This window comes from Cucurbita moschata, unplaced genomic scaffold (genome assembly GCF_002738365.1).
Source record: "Cucurbita moschata cultivar Rifu unplaced genomic scaffold, Cmos_1.0 Cmo_Scf00002, whole genome shotgun sequence".
In the NCBI taxonomy this organism is placed as follows: Eukaryota; Viridiplantae; Streptophyta; class Magnoliopsida; order Cucurbitales; family Cucurbitaceae; genus Cucurbita; species Cucurbita moschata.
Genome location: NW_019268518.1, coordinates 6,326,589 through 6,345,680, shown reverse-complemented (window position 1 = coordinate 6,345,680; position 19,092 = coordinate 6,326,589). Strand labels below are relative to the sequence as shown.

At 36.7% G+C, this 19,092-nt stretch overlaps 3 protein-coding genes across 3 annotated transcripts; 1 reads left to right on the top strand and 2 right to left on the bottom strand.

Annotated features, from left to right (window-relative positions):
* Nucleotides 1-1,199: 1,199 nt before the first annotated feature.
* On the bottom strand, nucleotides 1,200-5,655 carry LOC111430040 (protein CLP1 homolog). The gene is made up of 11 exons (XM_023066168.1): nucleotides 5,445-5,655; nucleotides 4,729-5,072; nucleotides 4,455-4,523; nucleotides 4,236-4,331; nucleotides 3,815-4,056; nucleotides 3,533-3,671; nucleotides 3,366-3,422; nucleotides 2,493-2,627; nucleotides 2,037-2,272; nucleotides 1,662-1,706; nucleotides 1,200-1,556 (listed from the first exon to the last, which is right to left on the bottom strand). The coding sequence occupies exons 2-11, from the start codon at nucleotides 4,936-4,938 to the stop codon at nucleotides 1,469-1,471; spliced, it is 1,317 nt and encodes a 438-aa protein (XP_022921936.1). The 5' UTR covers nucleotides 4,939-5,072; nucleotides 5,445-5,655; the 3' UTR covers nucleotides 1,200-1,468.
* Nucleotides 5,656-6,193: 538 nt separating this feature from the next.
* Nucleotides 6,194-9,990, top strand: LOC111455595 (protein arginine methyltransferase NDUFAF7 homolog, mitochondrial-like). The gene is given in 11 exon segments (XM_023097319.1): nucleotides 6,194-6,343; nucleotides 6,816-6,885; nucleotides 6,888-6,946; nucleotides 7,109-7,219; nucleotides 7,308-7,512; nucleotides 7,939-7,997; nucleotides 8,519-8,571; nucleotides 8,657-8,879; nucleotides 9,072-9,127; nucleotides 9,129-9,178; nucleotides 9,482-9,990. Coding segments are annotated over 11 exon segments (1,218 nt in total). The 5' UTR covers nucleotides 6,194-6,274; the 3' UTR covers nucleotides 9,745-9,990.
* Nucleotides 9,991-10,060: 70 nt separating this feature from the next.
* LOC111455585 (ATPase 11, plasma membrane-type-like) lies at nucleotides 10,061-16,434 on the bottom strand. The gene is made up of 21 exons (XM_023097307.1): nucleotides 16,055-16,434; nucleotides 15,846-15,965; nucleotides 15,577-15,675; nucleotides 15,218-15,355; nucleotides 14,997-15,131; nucleotides 14,706-14,885; nucleotides 14,411-14,617; nucleotides 14,221-14,340; nucleotides 14,015-14,134; nucleotides 13,741-13,863; nucleotides 13,555-13,659; nucleotides 13,322-13,466; nucleotides 13,063-13,227; nucleotides 12,639-12,877; nucleotides 12,463-12,495; nucleotides 12,271-12,352; nucleotides 11,992-12,152; nucleotides 11,072-11,257; nucleotides 10,807-10,989; nucleotides 10,554-10,732; nucleotides 10,061-10,331 (listed from the first exon to the last, which is right to left on the bottom strand). Exons 1-21 carry the CDS (start codon nucleotides 16,106-16,108, stop codon nucleotides 10,235-10,237), a joined length of 2,871 nt encoding a protein of 956 aa, XP_022953075.1. The 5' UTR covers nucleotides 16,109-16,434; the 3' UTR covers nucleotides 10,061-10,234.
* Between the last annotated feature and the right edge of the window lie 2,658 nt (nucleotides 16,435-19,092).

Below are 19,092 nucleotides of genomic sequence, written 5' to 3'. Positions count from 1 at the left end.
AAAATAAATTGGGAGTTTAAATTGACCTAACTAAAGCTTTTAATTTTTTTTTATATTATGAATCTCTTGATGAGGGAGCAATGGCCTCCCAATATTTTAAAAAAATTATAATATTAAATTGTATGAGAATAATGGCTCAAAATAATAATTATTAGTACCATGATAGATATTATATAGATTTATTATTATTATTATTATTATTATTATTATTTATTCTTTTCTGTGGTTTGTGTGAAACATACTATTGGTAGTGCAATGAGGAGCATAGCGTAGTTTGTGAGCAAGTGTTAAATTTATCCGTCGGTGAAGGCATCAAGGTAGAAAACAATATATTAGTTGCAACCTCTTAGCATACTTGAGCAAAAATGAGGGGAGATAACTATGGACTTCATTGTTGTATTATTAGTTAAGGACTATGGAGTAATTTGGGTTATTGTCGAATAAAAAAGAAAAAAAAAAAAAAAACTACTTAGGAAGTTAAACTATTATTTTGATAGTTGGGCACGATCATATTTGAAGAAGGTTATTAGGATCATGAAATAGCCGTTTATATAGTCTCCGTTTATATAGTCTCATATCCTTGTTTCATGTCTAACTTTTCTGAAGTTTTCAAAGAGACTTAGGCGCGCAGTTAAAGTTATGCATGACCTTTCATCCACCAACAAACAAGCAAACTGAACAAGTTAAAGTTATGCATAACCTTTCCTCCACCAACAAACAAGCAAACTGAACATCTAAATAAAATATTAGAAGATCGCTTGTACATTGAATTTTGAAGATAGTTGTGACTCTCACTTGCATTTGATTGAGTTAGTGTACAGTAACCATTGGATGACTATTTGCATGATGCCATTTGATGCACTTTACGAGGAGGTGCAAGTTCTTTGTGTACTGGATTAAGATGGGGAAATGGAAGTTGATAGACATAGTGTGGGTCCAAACCATAAATAAGACTATCTAGAGAATTCAGGCAAGGTGTGAACAATGCAAAATAAAATTATGCAATGTTAGACGTATAGACTTAAAGAAATGAGTGGGAATATAAGGGGTTCCCCAAGGTAGTACCTATCGAATAGCATTGTTCCTCAATGTTATGCCACTGAGTTGGGTTAGTAAAGGAGGTCAAGATGTTCCCCTCCACTAAAAATAAAATCACCAGAAGAAATTAAATCATATAATTGAAAGATTTGAAACAAAGATCAACTAATGCATTTTCAACCTCCATCCTTATATCTATTTGAAAGCAAAATGCTGTGCCTCATTCGAAATAGGTCTTAGTTTTTTCCAAGTTTATAAAATTCAGTCCCATAAATGATATTGCACATCACACATATTCCTGGACTTTATCTATTCACATCTAATGCCTACAGTTAAATTTTTGTCCTCAAGATAATTTATGGTTCCTCTTTTACTCTCTGTCCCCTGTGTCAAACAAAAAGAATAATAATAAAGTGGTGGGATTGGATTTTCAGGTCTCAATCCAGGTCAAAGTTCCCACGATCAAATATTTGCCAGGAAGATCCCCTGCCGATGGCGCTAGATATGTAATTTTCTTCCTGTCATCCACAAACAAATCCCATCGTTAGATTCAGAAGGTTACAATTTCAGACTTTCTTCACATGCTTTCATCCAAATCATAAACCTATTGTTTAGTTCAAAACCTTTGGATGTCGATATCAGTAATGTACACAAATCCAGCAACATTGCTGCACCCAAAGAGGAAAAAAATCGTTAACTCGTTGAGAAGGTCACATAACAGTTGTAGCCTTAGACCATGTTTTGAAATGGTTTCTAAGAGCTTAAAAAAATTTGTAGATGTAACAAGTGAACTGATGTGACTTTTTGCTTTAGTGACACAGATAAGTATGAACGAATCAGGTTTTCAAATGATGGGAAAATGAAAAGGGTTAGAATTAATCCTTATTTTAGAGTATAACCCATGGATTACACATTGGTCATGTCTTCTACTCTTTTTGGATAGCTTTATAAACGATGGAGACTGAAGAAAAGAAAAGCAATATTCCAAAAGAAATCACCTTGAGATAATTTCATCAGGTTCTTTAGCAAATGAAACAGCAAGAACCAAATGGAGCAAATCCCGATTGATATTGACAGGCACTAATCTTGTGGGATCTGCAGCTGGTTCTGCACCAATTGGCAGAGCTGACCGCGGGGCCTGTGGCCCACCTCCAATGCGATAAATAAACAGATCGCTGAAGTTTGCGATGTTTGAGTGGGGTGAGAGATCGTTTGCAGGTCCATAAAAATATTCCTGCAAAACATCACAGCATTTTGTAATAGCCTCGTGAGTTTCAAAATGGAATAGAAGGAATTTCGCGGCAAGGATTCAATTTAGTCGAATCATTTTAGTAAGACAAATTGCATCAAGACTGAGGATGCACTTCAGTTGCCATTGTCATTTGAAAAGGTCAAAACAAGAGGCTGTTAAAATAAAACCAATCATCCACCATTTATTCAACTTCCTTGCTTACCCTTATTCTGTAACTCCTGGCCTTTTGACGATATTTAGCGTTTCTGGATACAACACCACCGGACTTTTGAAGTTTCACAACATCTACGTTAGGCTTATTCTTTAGTACATCTTTGAGCATGCTCCAAAGCTTCTCCTGCAAAACAGTAAAATATTAAAAATATTAACAATCAATAATTCGATAAATTATTGTGCGTCTATTGCTTCAGAAGGTTGCCTTTTTTCAGGTACAATATTAGGAAGTTTTTTTTGATATTTATGGATAGAAGAGGATAAGGATTATAAATTAGTTTGAAGAAAATAAGAAAATATATCTAGAGCAAGTCTACTCATACTACAACTTTTGCTAGTTTAAACAGTGGGTTCTCTTCTAGCTTGTGCCTTGGCTTGACTTTTTTTAATACTCTTCTTGGTGTGTTCGATGATACACTTCTCTCCCTTGACACTCAACGTCCAATGAGCGCAACTTGCAGTCACCTTCCTTCTTCTTGCACTTTTGTAGGCCACAACTTGCTTTCTTCTAATACGGTTATGACACTCTCTCTCACTTAAATTAATTATTGTCCTCAACGACTCATTTGGGGGCAGAATCACATAGAGGGATTGACATAGTTTGCACATCTTTTGAACTTAGGAGTATATCACATCCATTTAGCCTTTATGTAATAATTACAATTGTACTTCATTTCCTTCTAACATCTGATACTAAGGGTTTATAATGTCATTATAATATTAAAACTGCTATATCATTGGTAAATAAACCAATACATAAAAGAAAGCACACGGAAAGAATACCTGAAGAGTTTTCAACAAATTCCAATTTCTAGTTAACCAAGTTTAATAATTGAGAGAAAAACCAAAAGAAGCAACTTACCTGACCCAAAACCAGGACAACATTAGCATTGAGTGTATCGATAGCATGTAGGAGCAGCTGCAGCAAGATAACAAACAAGAACAATGATACTTTACCAATTGTGGTAATGGAAATTAGCAACTGGAATGTGTAACATAATTGCATAATTTGTATAGAAGTTTCAGTACCTCATAGCCTACACCCTCGATCCATCCCATTGTGTTGATAACCATACCTGCAGCTCGGGATTCTGCATTGCCAGTAAATTGCCTCTCCAGCACTTGGGCAAGCTCCTTCACAAGCACTTTGTACAGATCAACGTTATTGCTGTTAAAGAACCTCAAACTTAGGGCATTGGAACACATTACATTTGGCTTAAAATGAAAATTTACTCTCAGCATTGCATATTGTTGGGAAAATGAACACTGTAAAAGTTCAAGAAGAATAAATACTGCAGCAGGTTTATTTACCTTGGAGTCGTGTGTCCATAAAAGTAAACCAGGGGCATTTCCAGTGGGATGCCTTCCACAGGATCAATGGGCAACTCGATAGGGGTAGCAGCAATGCACCCAGGAATTGTTATAGATCCTTGGCCAATATCCAAATCCACAAATGTAGGCTTCCAACCCTGTTTTGCAGCCCAACTAAGAAGCATCCTTGACAAGGTGCTCTTCCCTGAATCGGTAGGCCCCACAACGATGACCCTTGGACCCTAATGTAACCAAAAAAAAGAAAATTCTAAATATCAATATAGTTAATGAAATTATGTTCCTACTATGTAAGTTATTAGGGTGACCCGAACACAAGAATCCCACAAAACTGACTCTAGCCCACCAGAGCAAAAACTAGCTCAGTTGAGCATTTTGATTAGAAAAAAAAAAAAAGAAGAACCTGTGTAGCACCGGAGTCATCGGCTGATGAAGCTCTAGCACGGTTTCTTCGTGCTTCAAGAATGGCATGGACATTCACATAACCGATCATGGGTGTCTGTAAACAAACAATAGAGAATTGAATCTTAGTCATTGAACAAAAAATCTCTAGTGCAGAGAAGACCTGCCTTCATAGACTTAGATGTAAGCCATAGCCTATACAAACCAGCAAAATTTATACCTCATCTGCCGTATAATCAGTTTCAGTCGCACCATCCATTTCAAGCGTGGCTCCATACCAAGTGAAGACCTTTAACATCAAACTCAAAATTTCAAAATAATGGAAGATCAAAGCAGACCCATCCCCTTACTAAATACAATTTCAAACTAAACAGCATGCTTGTGATATGATTGACCAAGAAAGACCAAAACTCGAAAGAAATTTGAAATGAAATTCCGTTCTGAAACTTATATAAGTCAAATTGGGCAAGAAAGCCTCATTGACTAAATCTTACAGCAATTTTCAGCCTTGGTGGTAAAGTGAGCCATATTTCAGGAGGAAGCTCTGTGCCAAAGATCTCAGCATTACCAGAGAGCAGCCGTAGACGGAGAGGCGAGTCGTTTCCAACTTCAATCCTGAGCTCGCTCTCCCTATCCAACTTAACCTGTCTGACAGACGAAGTCGAAGCTGAGCCAGCCACCGTGGCAGGACCACCGTACGCCATGCCTCACCCAAATGCGAACTTTTTCGTTTTTCCCAAGCTAGATCAACAATTTTAGATGGTAGCCTTCTGGTTTGCACTCACTGTAACCATAAATAGCTACTCTATCCCTCGGATAACGTCACACAACGATTGAGCTGCACGAGGCGTCAATGGTTCATTGAATCAAGAAATCAAATTTCAAGAAAATAGTTGGCGGGTTTAGGGTTTTAGACCCTCAAAAATTAAAGCAGACAACAAAATAAAATATTGAAACAAAGAACAGAACTCTAGAGTTGAATTCATCCAATCAATTGCATACTCGACAAATTGACATTTATTAACTTACTTCACACATCAACATGAGTTTATACTGTAAATGTGAAGTGAGAAAATACACAATTTCTAAAGTGATGCGGAAAATTATTCGCAACGCAGCGAGACTAAATTCAAAATTTCGTAGTGGTCACCATTGACTCGTATTGCTACTTATACTAGCGAGTTAGTGTGCCCATTATGACTACTCTCACCTGAAGATAAATTATGGCTGGAATTTGGCTTTGGCTCTGCCACAAAATAGAAGGTAAAGAGAGAAAAAGACTGAGAAAGGCGATGACCCGAGGCAGTATCCAAGGGCGAGCTTGCGGCGGGAGGCGACGGCGTCCGACGATGTAAATGGAGACGGAGAGGTGCTGAAAATTGAATTGAGATTGACGAGGGTACGCTTCTAGTGGGGATTTTACAAAAAGCTTAAAATAAAACATAATATAAGCTATTATCTTATTATTATTATTTTTTAAAATAGATTACTTTATTATTTAATTATTCGTATTTTGTATCTTTTTTATATAAAAAAATTATATATATTTTTTACAAATGTTTTAAAAAAATAGATAATTAGTTTCAAGAAATACAAAGAGCCTCACTCCATAATTTCATGGAAGTTATATATATATATATATCTATATATATATATAAGCGCATCTTTCGAGTGTGTCAGCCAACCACCGTAACGGCTGCTGCCCCTGTGGCCATTCCTTCTCTCTGCCGAGCTACACAATGCTGCGACGCCTACCGTTACGAGCTCTCGCTCTCGCTCTCGCTCTCGCTCATCGTCTTCCAACCACACCCATTTCCGCTTCCAGTACTGCTTATTTTCATGGTCAATGTTCCCTTTTTTCGTCCTCTTCTTCCTCCCAGATCCCTGACAGTAATGTCATTCAGCGCTTGGGGCATGAAGAAGATGTTCTCAATCCACCCGTCTTTTGCCTGGTACCACCTGATTCACCTCTACCTATCTAATTTGCTTATGTGTTGCTTTTACATGTCGAGATGAATGAGACCGTCTTTTAGGTGGTGAATGGCAGAGCACTCTCACGAGCCTTCTTCGGACTCTGAGCTTGTCAAGCATCTCAAAGGCATTATCAAGGTTTGATTCTCTCTTTTTTCTTTCGTGTGCTTCTTGTGAGCTTCTTCTGCTTTGAACTTGTACATGAGGTGTGTGTAAAATGCCTCTGTAAGTTATCGCTTGTTTAGGATGCTACTTTATGAAGATACTTCTTGTTCGTCTTTTGTGAGGAAATTTCATTCAGTGATTCCATTTTATGAAATTGCTCTGAATTCTGTCTTTCAGTTTCATGCCAAATATGAGTGGGGATTTCTCTAAGTTTCTTGGAAATATGAGTAACTTAATCTGATCAGTTCTGAATTTCTATGCTAACCATAATTATTGTTCCAGTATTCACAATTTCTGCTGTGGCATTGACTAATTTCATGCGATTTCAAGAGAACGTGAATTCTAGGATTTAATGTGATCATGGATCTCAGTTTTTTCAAGCAGACATAGCTTATTTGAATCATTTTTATTGCATGCCATAAATTCTTTCTTATTAGCATGGCAGTATCGTGGAGGACCAATTTCAGTAGCCGAGTATATGGAAGAGGTTTTGACAAATCCTAAAGCTGGATTTTATATTTTGGGGCGGAAGGTGATTTTATAACATCTCCTGAAGTCAGCCAAATGTTTGGCGAGGTAATTGACCAGGATTTTTGGGTTCTCAATATCAAATTTCCTCTTCCATCATCTGTGAATATTGCATAGTCACACACAATGAAATACATATATATAAATCTTTAATTCTTGGAGGTTTCCTGTTGCATACGAATGTTTCTCTATACTGCTTGCCAATGTTAGATGGTTGGTGTCTGGGCCATGCGCCTTTGGGAGCAAATGGGACGACCAGACAAGGTAAATTTGGTAGAATTGGGTCCAGGAAGAGGAACTCTGATGGCTGATCTGCTACGTGTAAGGATTACATTTCTTAGTTTTAATTTCTGCTACGTGTAGGAGTATTTAGCTTCCTTTCATCAAGAAAAAACCTTTACCAATTCAGGGTGCTTCCAAACTCAGGAACTTCACCGATTCGTTGCATGTACACTTTGTAGAGTGTAGTCCAGCATTACAGAAGCTTCAGCACTCTGCGTTGAAATGTAGAGATGAAGATAATAAAGCTGATGGTGTTGAAAAAAGCAGTGTTAGCACATTGGTCGGAACCCCCGTGTCATGGCATCCCACATTGGAACAGGTCCCCTCAGGATGTGTGTATCTATCTCATTTCCCCTTTCTGTGCTATTTCTCTTTTTCTCTAAATATCCTTATTCTGAAATTATGATGTAACTGAATTTGTGTTCAACAATCTTTATCTCATAGCATGCAAGGCAACGGCAAATAATATTCCAAGAATGTTCAAAAGCATTGATTAGTGATTCTTGGTTTTTCTGATAGCTTGCTGAAATGCATTTCCCCTACTTTATCTCATAAGAACTGCAGTAGAAACCATCCTACTGTTGATAAGAAAATATATAGAAAGCTATTTTGTTCTTGCCTGGAGTATTTACGACGATCTGCTGGGCTGGATTCACATTTAATCGTTAGACATTTAATCCTCGCTTATATTTTGCTCTTCTACACTTCAGTTTCTCACTTCCTTTTCTCATTACTCTGTTTACTACTCTCTCTTCCAGTGCCAACAATCCTTATTGCTCACGAATTTTTTGATGCCCTACCAGTATACCAGTTTCAGGTTCGTATCCTTTGTACCAGTTGTTTTGGTATGAACATACATTGTATTGATTATAAGGGGTGAGTTGGCTAGGTTGTATTGGTTATAATAAATTGACATCAAGATATACTTGCAAATCAACACTTCACACAAATATGACAGTTGATTCTTCAACATTTTGCTTAACTAATATTGGATCTTGGTTCTTCAAACATCTCGTATATCTTTTCTATATCAATGAAACCAAGTTGTTTCTTGTTCAAGAAAAAATATTCGATCTTGGAAGCTTCCTCAGAAATCTATTCCAATAATCTCTCAAGGATCAAATCTGGAGACAAATTTTTTATGAAAGTTTTTTTTGTCTATTTCTTAGTAAATGAATATATGACAACACATGAAGCTGTACCTCCCTATGGATCACTTATCATAGGCATATCCATGTTCTGTATTCAAGTCTAGTAATTGTTCGTTTACATTGAAGAAGACCCTTCAATATTTTATTTATTTAATCAATCTTGAAATTGATATCTCACTCTGTCTAGAGGACTTCTCGTGGCTGGTGTGAAAAAATGGTAGACGTAGCAGAAGGTTCCAAGTAAGGATTAATGGTATTGTTCTGTGATTAGTCTCTTCGCAAATTTAATCTAATTTATTTGACAATTTTTGTACAAATCATATAGGCTTAAATTTGTTCCATCTCCCGAACCAACACCTGCAACTATATTTTTGATGAAACGCTACAAATACTCTTCAAATGAAGAGATCGCTAATGTTCATCAGATTGAGATTTGCCCCAAAGCATTGGAGTTGACTCAAGCTATTACACGTAGAATAAGTTCTGATGGAGGTGGCGCTCTTACTATTGATTATGGCCTTAATGGAGTTGTTTCAGATAGTCTGCAGGTTCGGGAAATTGCTATGATCAGTCATGAATTTTCTTTTGCTTCAGATGATTATACTGCTAAATGCCAAGTGCTAAGCAAACATTCATGGTGGCTGTTCGTAGAGTCTATTATCTGAGGTTTTATTTCTGTTAAATATACTATAATGCATTAATAAACTTGAAATGGTTTGATACCCTATGAACTTTTGCAGGCAATTCGAAAACACACGTTCGTTGACATCCTCGACAATCCCGGTTCTGCTGATCTGTGCATATGTTGATTTTTCTTCTATACGGCATGCTGCGGAGGAAATTTCAGGTGCTCATCTTTAGCAGATCACTAAATCATCAAGTTAAACATGATAATCAACTGAAGCTTTTGGCTTAATGGTGATTTAACACTAAGCTTAAAGAGAGTTTTCCAGGGCTTTCAAACTCCCCGGCACTCTGGTATACTCTCATTTTTACAATTAATGCAGTGCTCTCTCTAAAAAATTTGCTGCATTTCTGGGATGTAAAGAAGATCCTAGGTTGTTGGTTCTCATTTCTATTTTCCATTTTCTAAATTTATTCTTTGAAGGGAGGAGTAGAATCAGATTGATAATTTCTATCTTTACCACAGGAGATGTTGCTGTATACGGCCCAATGACTCAGTCTCAGTTTCTGGGTTCACTTGGCATCAACTCTCGAGTCCAGGCCTTGCTAGAAAACAGCACTGATGAGCAGGCCGAGTCTCTGAGGACTGGTTACTGGCGTTTAGTAGGTGAAGACAAGGCACCCTTCTGGGAAGGGCCTGACGAAGACGCACCCATAGGAATGGGCACGCGATACATGGCCATGGCAATTGTAAACAAGAAGCACAGTGTTCCAGTGCCATTTCTATGAAAGCTGATTGAAGTATTTATCATGAACCAATTTCAATACCTTGTATAGAATATCATTTCCTTAGAGAAAGGAAACAAACCAATATATAATCGATCAATTTTCTGCTGTGGGTTTAATTTATGTTCGTTTTGTAAAATGACGGACAAACTTCACCTAGCTCATCAATAAAGAGTTAATTATCTTAAAAAAAAATGATACTGAGTTTTTTTTTTTCATGGACGACAAAAGGATGTAAAATTACCTCTTCATCCTCACTCTTTGCATATATTCTCACCCTACGAATAACTTCGCAGTTTGCAGGCAATGATCGTGTAGCTACATGAAGGAAACCAAGGATGATCATAATATTCATTCTACATATTTTGAACTTAAGTATGGCAAATTACATGTTTATCAGGACTTTTATACATTCATATAAGTATAATGGATCTCCATTCTTCTCGCCGTGTGATTGATAACTACGTTGTGCAGATTCAAAAGCTTCTGTTCACTATACTGTGTATGACTGCTGAATTGTGTTGATATCAAGACCCTTCAACCTCACCACTGATTCAACGTGACCTTTCAATGTGTGCAGCTCTCTCAGCCTGCGCCGAAACAAGGTACATAAACAATAAAAAGTCTTGTTGTATTTATTCCTTCATTTCAAGTGTTAAGAAAGCATGCAGCACTTGTGGAAGCTGCAGGATTAAGCTGTGAAAATACAGTGGAATGCTCTCAAATAGACGTGGTTCATGTCAGTTCATTTTTAGCTTTATAATAAGTTTCTTGGAGGTAAAAATTTATTTAGAACTTTCAATTGATTTTACCTTGCAATTTCAGCTCGTCGTTTTGCTTCTTCAGCCATTTGATTGAGTTCTGTATAAGTTGTGCGCTCAGAAAACATCTTAGCCTCAGGTGGCTGCAGCCCATGAAGTGTCCTTTGCGCATGGGCCCATTTGAGCTCACGCTCTTCCTTCCCGAAATCCTTCTTCCTTGTAAAGGCAATCTGTAGAAGAAGCTCAGAATCAGAGAAAGTGGGAGTTCAACTAAGCATGCTGTTCAAACAGTGAGAAGGCATACCCTTTGTTCAATGACAAGGTCCCATGCCCTACCACTAATGGCATATCTGATTGCAAACTTGATTATGTCAAGTGGGAAATAAAAGACGAGGTTGTAAAGCCAAACCACACCAGCCCAGCCCCAGCCAATTCCTTCTATTGCAGCAAAACTCCAGTTTGCATAGACAGCAATCAGTGTAGCAATCTGTTCATTTATGATGATTAATGAATCAAGGATATCAAAAATCAGACCTCAAGATGTGGCTAGAATGTAACAGTTCACTCACCAGCTGAGCAACAATAAAAGCTGCAACCAATAACAGTCCAGGCCGCTCCACAAACGACCAACTCCGAGATCGTGTAACAAAGATGAGAGCCTGACTAATTGTACTCACTTGCAGGTATATTGCTGAAGCTAGCTTTCTGAAATCATCCTCATCCTTCTTCTGAAGGCTAGAAACCCCAAATGTACGCTGAAATCACATAGGAACATCAATGATTTTGACAATGGATGCTTGAAAAGTTGAAAGCATTGAAGTTCTAAAGAAATTCATGTTTGTCAAGGACCATCATTAAGAAGATATCAAGGAACAAGATTAGTATCCTACAGAAAGCTGAAAAGGCACTGAAAGTAAGTCATGAAATTATTTAACTTTTTGGTGCTTGATTTCTATTCTCAGCAGGAATATGTAACAGCCAAGCCCACCGCTAGCAAATATTGTCTTATATGGGCTTTTCCTTTCAGGCTTTTCCTCAAGGTTTTAAAACGCGTCTAGTAGAGAGAGGTTTCCACTCCCTTATAAGGAATGTTTCGTTCCCCTCTCTAACTTATGTAAGATCTCACAATCCACCTCCTTGAGGGCCCAGCGTCCTCACTGGCACATCGCCTGGTGTTTGACTCCGATACCATTTGTAACAGCCCAAACCCACTGCTAACAGATATCATCCTCTTTGGACTTTCCCTTTCAGGTTTCTCCTCAAGGTTTTTAAAACGCATCTACTAGGGAGAGATTTTCACACCCTTATAAGGAATGTTTTGTTCCCCTCTCCAACCGATGTGTCACACAATAACATGTGTATAATATTATCATCTCGCAGCTAGAGTTAAATACTTTGCTGACAGAACTGGGAAATAAGGTCTGTGTACTTGCATCTCTACTTCTAAATGTGACGGTTTCCATTATCTCATCAAAATTACTAAACTCACAGGAAAGAAGTCAGTTCTGTAAGCCGCCCAGAAGAAAATAACGGTCATCATAGCCAAATAACCTCCAAGAATAATTCCAGTGCCAAAAATCTCCGCCAGTTTCCAGCTATCTGGCAGAGGAGAAGGTTTCACTCTATCCTTTGATATTGTCATTATGGTACCTGGCAAGCATAAATATATTGTAGTTGAACACTAGGAACAAAAAAGAAGAAGGTAGAGCTACAGTATATCAATATATAAACAAAGTTATCTCTCTAAGTTTAAGAACCAAATACAAACCATCATTGAGGATAGCAATGATCAGGACCATGAAAGGTGGGAAGTCAAATTGATATATTAGGGCCAGCAACATGAATCCAAGCTGTCCAAGGAAAAGAAACCCCAAAACGATCAAGACGACACGTTAATAAGTAGGGTGATAAAGGATCCTGATAGAATTCATTTTTCTTGACAATAAGCTCTAAAACTTACCACAATACGGATCGTAATTGAAACTGCATAAATCTGCAACAGTAAATTGTTAAGATCAAATATGAATTTTGAAGATTGGAAATGGAATCAACAATATAATGAACTTTGTACTTAAAGCTCAATGTTCAAAGTATTACACTTGATATTACTTATCTAAGCTGTGAACGCAGGTGTACCGTGTAATTTTTCATCCTCTGGAAGATGGCTCTGCTGGTTAGAACAGCGCTTATGATAACACTAAGACCAGGCTCTGTAAGAACAATATCAGAAGCGCTACGAGCTGCGTCGGTTGCATCTGCAACTGCTATGCCAATATCGGCCTTTTTAAGTGCAGGAGCATCATTAACACCATCTCCAGTCATTCCACATATATGTTTTCGAGCTTGTAAACGTTTCACAATCTCATATTTGTGCTCTGTACAATGTAGCATTACAGTCAAGCAAATACTGATGGTAGATAACATTCTTAGTTGTAACTTGAACACTAGAAGTAACGTGTAAAGCATTCAATTGTCGTACGTTCCTGTGTCACTGTGTTGCGAGATTCGGTTTGTTGTAAGTTGATCACGATGAATTATAGTTTAAAAGAAATAAAATTACCAGGAAAAACGCCCGCAAATCCATCAGCCTTTTCAATTAAGTCATCAACAGGCAATCCAGAAATTGATTCATCTTTGTTCTGTCCTAATAATGCAGATGAAGGGTACATATTTGTTCCCATCCCGAGACGTCGTCCCGTTTCCTTTCCTATAGCCAGTTGATCACCTAAAATGACAAGGAACTTAAAAGTAAGTTTAGTTAATGACAACTTAAACAATTTTGTGGTAGATATTTTCAAAATTTAGTATAATAATTGGACCTGTGATCATTTTAACGTTTACACCAAGATTCAAAGCCCTCCTAATTGTCTCTGCACTATCATGTCTCGGCGGGTCAAACAGAGGCATTAGTCCAATGAACTGCCATGGCCCTCCATGACTCTCCTTCCTTCCTTCTGGAACTTCCTGTAAAATCGATTTATGATTCATTAGTAACTACACGAACGATAACGAGTCCGAACGAACTGAATGCAGAATCAAGAAAGACAGCTACTTGGTATGCCACTGCAAGAGATCGCAACCCTCGCTCCGCGAACTTGTCGATTATAGCATGGACTTTCCTTTCTATCTCTGATTTGTTGTGCGCAAGATTCAATATCTAATACAGAACGACATAAGTTTCAAGTATTAGCATCCTCAAAACAATGAAGAACTGAACAATATTGGTACATTATCCTACCTGCTCTGGAGCGCCTTTGCTGACCCGATGCATTTTCCCATCACGATCAATGTATGTCAGAGCAGTCCGCTTGTCAGTTGGGTTGAATGGAAGGAAGTGAACCTCTTGAATTCCTGCTCGTGCCTTTTTTATCGTATTTGTCGAAACAAGAATACAAATGAAAGTTTACATATCTTCTAGTTAAGTATTCATTCATTTCTTTTCAGTTCATAAATGAATGTGAATATCCAACTTCGATTTTATCGTATATGTCGAAACAATATTTTGAACATACCTCCTTTGGATCACTCAACATCCCTACAATAGCAGTATCGATTGCATCCTGATTTTCAACTCGGGAGGCTTGAGCTGCCATGAGGATAACGGTATCGACATCCACTCCCTTGGTGAAAACCTATTAAAAGAAAACATTAGTGAGTTAGAAGAATCAATATAGATGCATTACATATGTAAACATGAACTGTGGAATCTTCCATCAACCTCTATCAGAGTCTTATCAACAGTAAGCTTATTTAACGTCAGTGTTCCTGTTTTGTCGCTACAAAGCACGTCCATTCCAGCCATTTCTTCTATTGCCGTCATTCGTTTCGTGATAGCTCCCTGAGAAAGCCATCGAGATAAGTTGAAGTGATCGAACTTGGGCAGGTATTTAGCAACTAGAATTACCTACCTGTTGAGATAGACGATGTGATCCAATTGCCATCGTGACCGACAAAACAGTTGGCATAGCAATAGGAATTCCTCCAATGAGAAGAACAAGGAGATTGTCGATCCCGGGACGATATGCCCGATGTTGGATTGGGTACATGACGATAATCTCCACAATCATGCCCACAGCAATGGAACATATGCAGAAATTTCCAATAGCAGTCAAAACCTATTTAGCAATAGAATTGTTAGCAAGATTACTATCAATAACCAATAAGAGATTTGTATTCAAAATTGATCAAACAATCAACTATTACCTTTTGGAAATGACCCACTTGGTTTGTGGAGTCCACAAGATGAGCAGCTTTGCCAAAGAAGGTATGAACACCAGTAGCAATAACTACTGCTTCAATTTCTCCCTGTTTGCACGTCGACCCTGAATAGACGCTGTCGCCTGGGCCTTTAGTTACAGGTAGCGATTCTCCCGTGAGTGCAGACTACAAACTCGACAACGACACTCAAGTAAGTCACCACAAGAAAACTAAACGTCGTTTGAAAAGTTTTCGAAATACCAGGAAAAGAGAGACTAGAAATGGTTATAACGTTACTTGATCAATCTTCAGCGGATCGCCTTCAAGGAGGCGAGCATCAGCAGGAATAATGTCACCGAGCTTGACACTAATTATATCACCAGGAACAAGAACTGATGCTTCCTCCTCAACCCACTTCCCATCTCTAAGAACCTTTAAGTAGTGAACATAATTAAGATACTAACACTATTCAGCTATAAAAGTTCATGGTTTATATCAATATGGAACATAGTAAGAACCTTAGCTTTCGGTGCAAGACGAGCCATGAGCGCAGCTGCGGCGTTTCCAGCATTGTTCTCCTCAATAAAACTAATAGTTGAATTGATAAGCAACAAGGTTATGATCCCAACAAAGTCTTGCCAATCTGGAGGTTTTCCCTGCGAAACACGTCGTTCTTAGCCATCGAAAAATACGTTTAACAACTAACCATCATCAGGAAAGTTCAAGAGATTATGATCTTTTCACTAACTGAGTTATTTGAAAGATGCATCTTCTTTTCTATACCAAAATTATTGACTATTTGCTCAGAAATGGAAGTGAAAAACAAAAAATACAAACAGAAGTAGATACTTCTTTAGATCAGAGACTAAGAACTCACTCCTCCATTGGCTAGAGCAATAGCCATTATAGCTGCAGCTTCCATGACCCATGAAAGAGGGTTCCACATAAATCCCAAGAACTTCAAAACCTTACTCTCCTGCAACAAAAATACCACAGAATCAACGTGGAAATCACCAGAGCTATACTTTAACAGAGAATTCAAATATATGATAGAATTAAAAACAGAGGAGAGTTATATCTTATTCTTTCCAGCATCACAAAACGAAACAGAGAAGGAATTAAGCTGAGAGTAGTGAAGAGAAAAACCTTCTTTTCTTCAAGCTTATTGTAGCCAAAGATGGCCAATCTCTCACGAGCCGCCTCTGTTGTCAAACCATTAGTATTACACCTCAAAGTCTGAAAAACCTCTTCAACCGGCACGTTCTCCTACAAGTTCAAGAAGCTCAATAATCACCAAGAACAAAAACCCAGAAAAAAACAGAAGAAAAACCCATATAGAAAGAGATTAAAAGTACCAAATCAACAGCTTCTTTCAGAACAGCCTCCAAAACTTCATCCTTATCCCCCATCTTCAAGCTTCAACAGAGAAAAGGGCGAAGAAAATGAAGTGAAAACACCTGAAAATGCAAGAAGAAAACAGGGGAAGAGGGAAGGTGAGCCTTAGAAGAAGTTTTTGGTGTCTCTGAATTTCACTCTGCTCGAAGGGTGTATAAAGCTGGCAGCTTTTTGGCGTGGCATAGAAGCGGACGCTCTAAGAAGATTATGTACTTGCGGGTACATTTGGTCTCCATGAAAATTCCACCTTTTTGAAGAACCATTACTTGCATTACATTACATTGGAGTGTACAAGTTTGTTGTACAGGTGTTTCGGTGTTGGTGACTGCGCTCCCACTTTTGTTAAGTCATCCCATCACACAACTCTCTCTATATTTCTATGAATCCATTTTAAAAAAATGGTCAATTTTGAAAGGAGGAATGGGTTTTGTCCCAATTTCTTCGATAATTAAACTCATACCAAACTTGCTCACTTCAAGTAATTGTGTTTAAAGACGTTTGGGTTTATTATATAATAATAGAAATCTTGTTTTTAAGTTCATAGATATAATATGATTATAGTTTAAATCTTTAAGTTTGGTATTATTGAACTAAAAAAAATGATATGATAGAGATTTGTGTTTCTAATTTTTTTAAATGACGTACAATCATAAAAAACTCCTTACCTTGGCACGTATGGTGAGTTTAAATTTTATCAATAATATCATCATTCATGAATAATGTTATCTTCTTGTAACGTAAGGTAACTTTATAGTTTTTCTTTCCTTGCCTTCTCTAGCTAAAATACCTTTGGACTCATCGTGGTTTGGTGGGAATCTTCCTAATTTTGAGCCTAACTTTCGATTGGCGAAGAAATTGTGATTGATTGTACAAGGGAATGATTGTCGGAAGTGCAATCAAGAAATGCAAGTGTGTGCATGCATTTTTGGTGAAGATTGAAAATCGAGTCAATTGGATCCGTCTATCTTGATTCAATTGGGCCAATTTAGTTCAATTCATTAGATTTGATTTTTTTTATAGCAAATTTCAATCGTGCTAATATTTTATATAATTTTAGGCCTAATGAGAATATTTTAGAGAATCTGGGATCATACCCAATAATATAAACTTGCATGCGAGGTCACTCATTGCATGTATATAAAATGAATCTACTTAGATCATGCCCTACACGATATAATCCCTGGTGACTAAGTGTGATGAGATATTGAAGTGTGTCTTATATGACAAAATACGACGAGATCACTCCCTCGAGATCAAGATTGAATGAATAAGATGGGTTCGTATTTTTATATAAACCTATAAAAATAGATTAGGTAGAGGGTTAAATGTGTATGTGGTTTTGTTTTTCCTCTCAACTTCTTCCCACCAACTTCTGTCTTTTTGTTATTTTTTTCATTTTTCCCCTCTTCACCTAAATTTATTTCTACAACATTGACAATATTTTTAGAATTAATTAAACTTTTCAAGTTTTAAATGTATTCAATATGTCATAATTATGAACCGTATCACATTAATTCATTGGTCAATAAAGCTAAGCTCTACCGTAGAAAATAATTTGGATTAATTAGACTATATTATCAAGTTTTTACCACAAATATTGACTCTTTCGACACTGCCACGAAATGCTCAATTTTTTTGTGTGGGACAAAATATTCTTTGCAAGCAAGTTCCAAGTTTGTTGAAATTATAAGGTCTCATTTGTTGAATCTCTAAGTTATTCAACCATTATATTTGAATAGGTATATCTTTTGGGACCCATTTTTGACTTGATTTTCGTCCCAATCGTCCCAACCTCACCTCACCGATCGATGCTCCACCTATCGTTTTAAAATTAAGAAGAAACACTATTTACATTATGAGCTCTTTTGGAGAAACTAAAAGCAAAGTTTTGAGAGCTTATACTAAAAGCAAATGATATCAAAACGATGATCTTATCTTAATTTAATCATGTTAATAGAATTCTCAAGTGTGAAGATCTATTTGGAGCAGAGCTGCGAAGCTCCAGTCATAGTGAAGATCTATCGGTGGTGGAACTCCATTGAACTAGTAGTACAGTTAAGAGAAGAAGAGTCGTGTAGAATAGTGTTGGACCGATAGATACTGTTTAAAGGAGGGCTTTTTAAGCATTTTTTATTCGGATAAATATCCTTCCACGAAGCTTGTCCCCTTGATACATAGACTTTGTCATTTTCTTTCATATGATAAGATTATATAAATAGACTATTACCTCAATTGAAAAAGAGTTGCCAACAAATGTCTGAAATTCAATATATGAATTTTAAAATAATGATTTAAAAAATATAAAAAATGAAATAATGTATTTTGAGATTTTTTCTTTTTAAGAATTAAATAAATTTGGAGCAGCCTGTGTGTATGTTATTTTCCTAATGCTTTGTCTAGAATCCCACGTGTCTAGCAGACCGAGTATCTAGAATCTTCCACTTTTTTAGTTGAGACAATTTTTCTTTTTTCTTTTTTTCTTTTTCTTTGAATTTTTCCTTTATGCCAAAGTTATGATTTAGATTGGATCCGAATTCCATTTTTGTTTTTCCTCTTTATTTTTATTCTATATTTTCGCTTATAATGTAGAAATATTTTATCTTAATTTTTTAATTCTTCTATAAAACTTTATTTGAAATCAAATTATAATTTCAATTATCTCACATAACCTTTACAAATATAATAAGAAATTGAAAATATTATTAAATAAAACTATACATTAGAGAGTAAAATAAAATTAATTTCATATAGTTTTTAAATATTCTTTTGTTATTTCAAGAGAAAAGTCTTTACATAAAAATTGAATTCAGCTTTCAAATTAGAACAAGTAAAACTAATTTCATAATTTACTTATTATGGTCAAAATGAAATACTTGAGTAAAAAAAAAATTAAGAAGAAAAGTAAATCTAAGTCTCTTTTTTCATGAAGAAGACCAAATGAATTACTCTTCAAGTGAAATCTACACTAAAGCCATTTTAATAATCATTGTCTTGATGA

What these genes read in the sequence shown, in the direction of transcription:
- LOC111430040 (XM_023066168.1), bottom strand. Translation starts at nt 4,938, where the DNA reads ATGGCGTACGGTGGTCCTGCCACGGTGGCTGGCTCAGCTTCGACTTCG. An exon ending in CACCAAGGCTGAAAATTGCT is followed by an intron (nt 4,524 to 4,728) that starts GTAAGATTTAGT and finishes TTGATGTTAAAG; the next exon opens with GTCTTCACTTGGTATGGAGC. An exon ending in ACTGATATCGACATCCAAAG is followed by an intron (nt 1,557 to 1,661) that starts GTTTTGAACTAA and finishes TGTGGATGACAG; the next exon opens with GAAGAAAATTACATATCTAG.
- LOC111455585 (XM_023097307.1), bottom strand. Translation starts at nt 16,108, where the DNA reads ATGGGGGATAAGGATGAAGTTTTGGAGGCTGTTCTGAAAGAAGCTGTT. An exon ending in TTGATAAGACTCTGATAGAG is followed by an intron (nt 14,135 to 14,220) that starts GTTGATGGAAGA and finishes TTCTTTTAATAG; the next exon opens with GTTTTCACCAAGGGAGTGGA. An exon ending in AGAGGATGAAAAATTACACG is followed by an intron (nt 12,496 to 12,638) that starts GTACACCTGCGT and finishes TTACTGTTGCAG; the next exon opens with ATTTATGCAGTTTCAATTAC.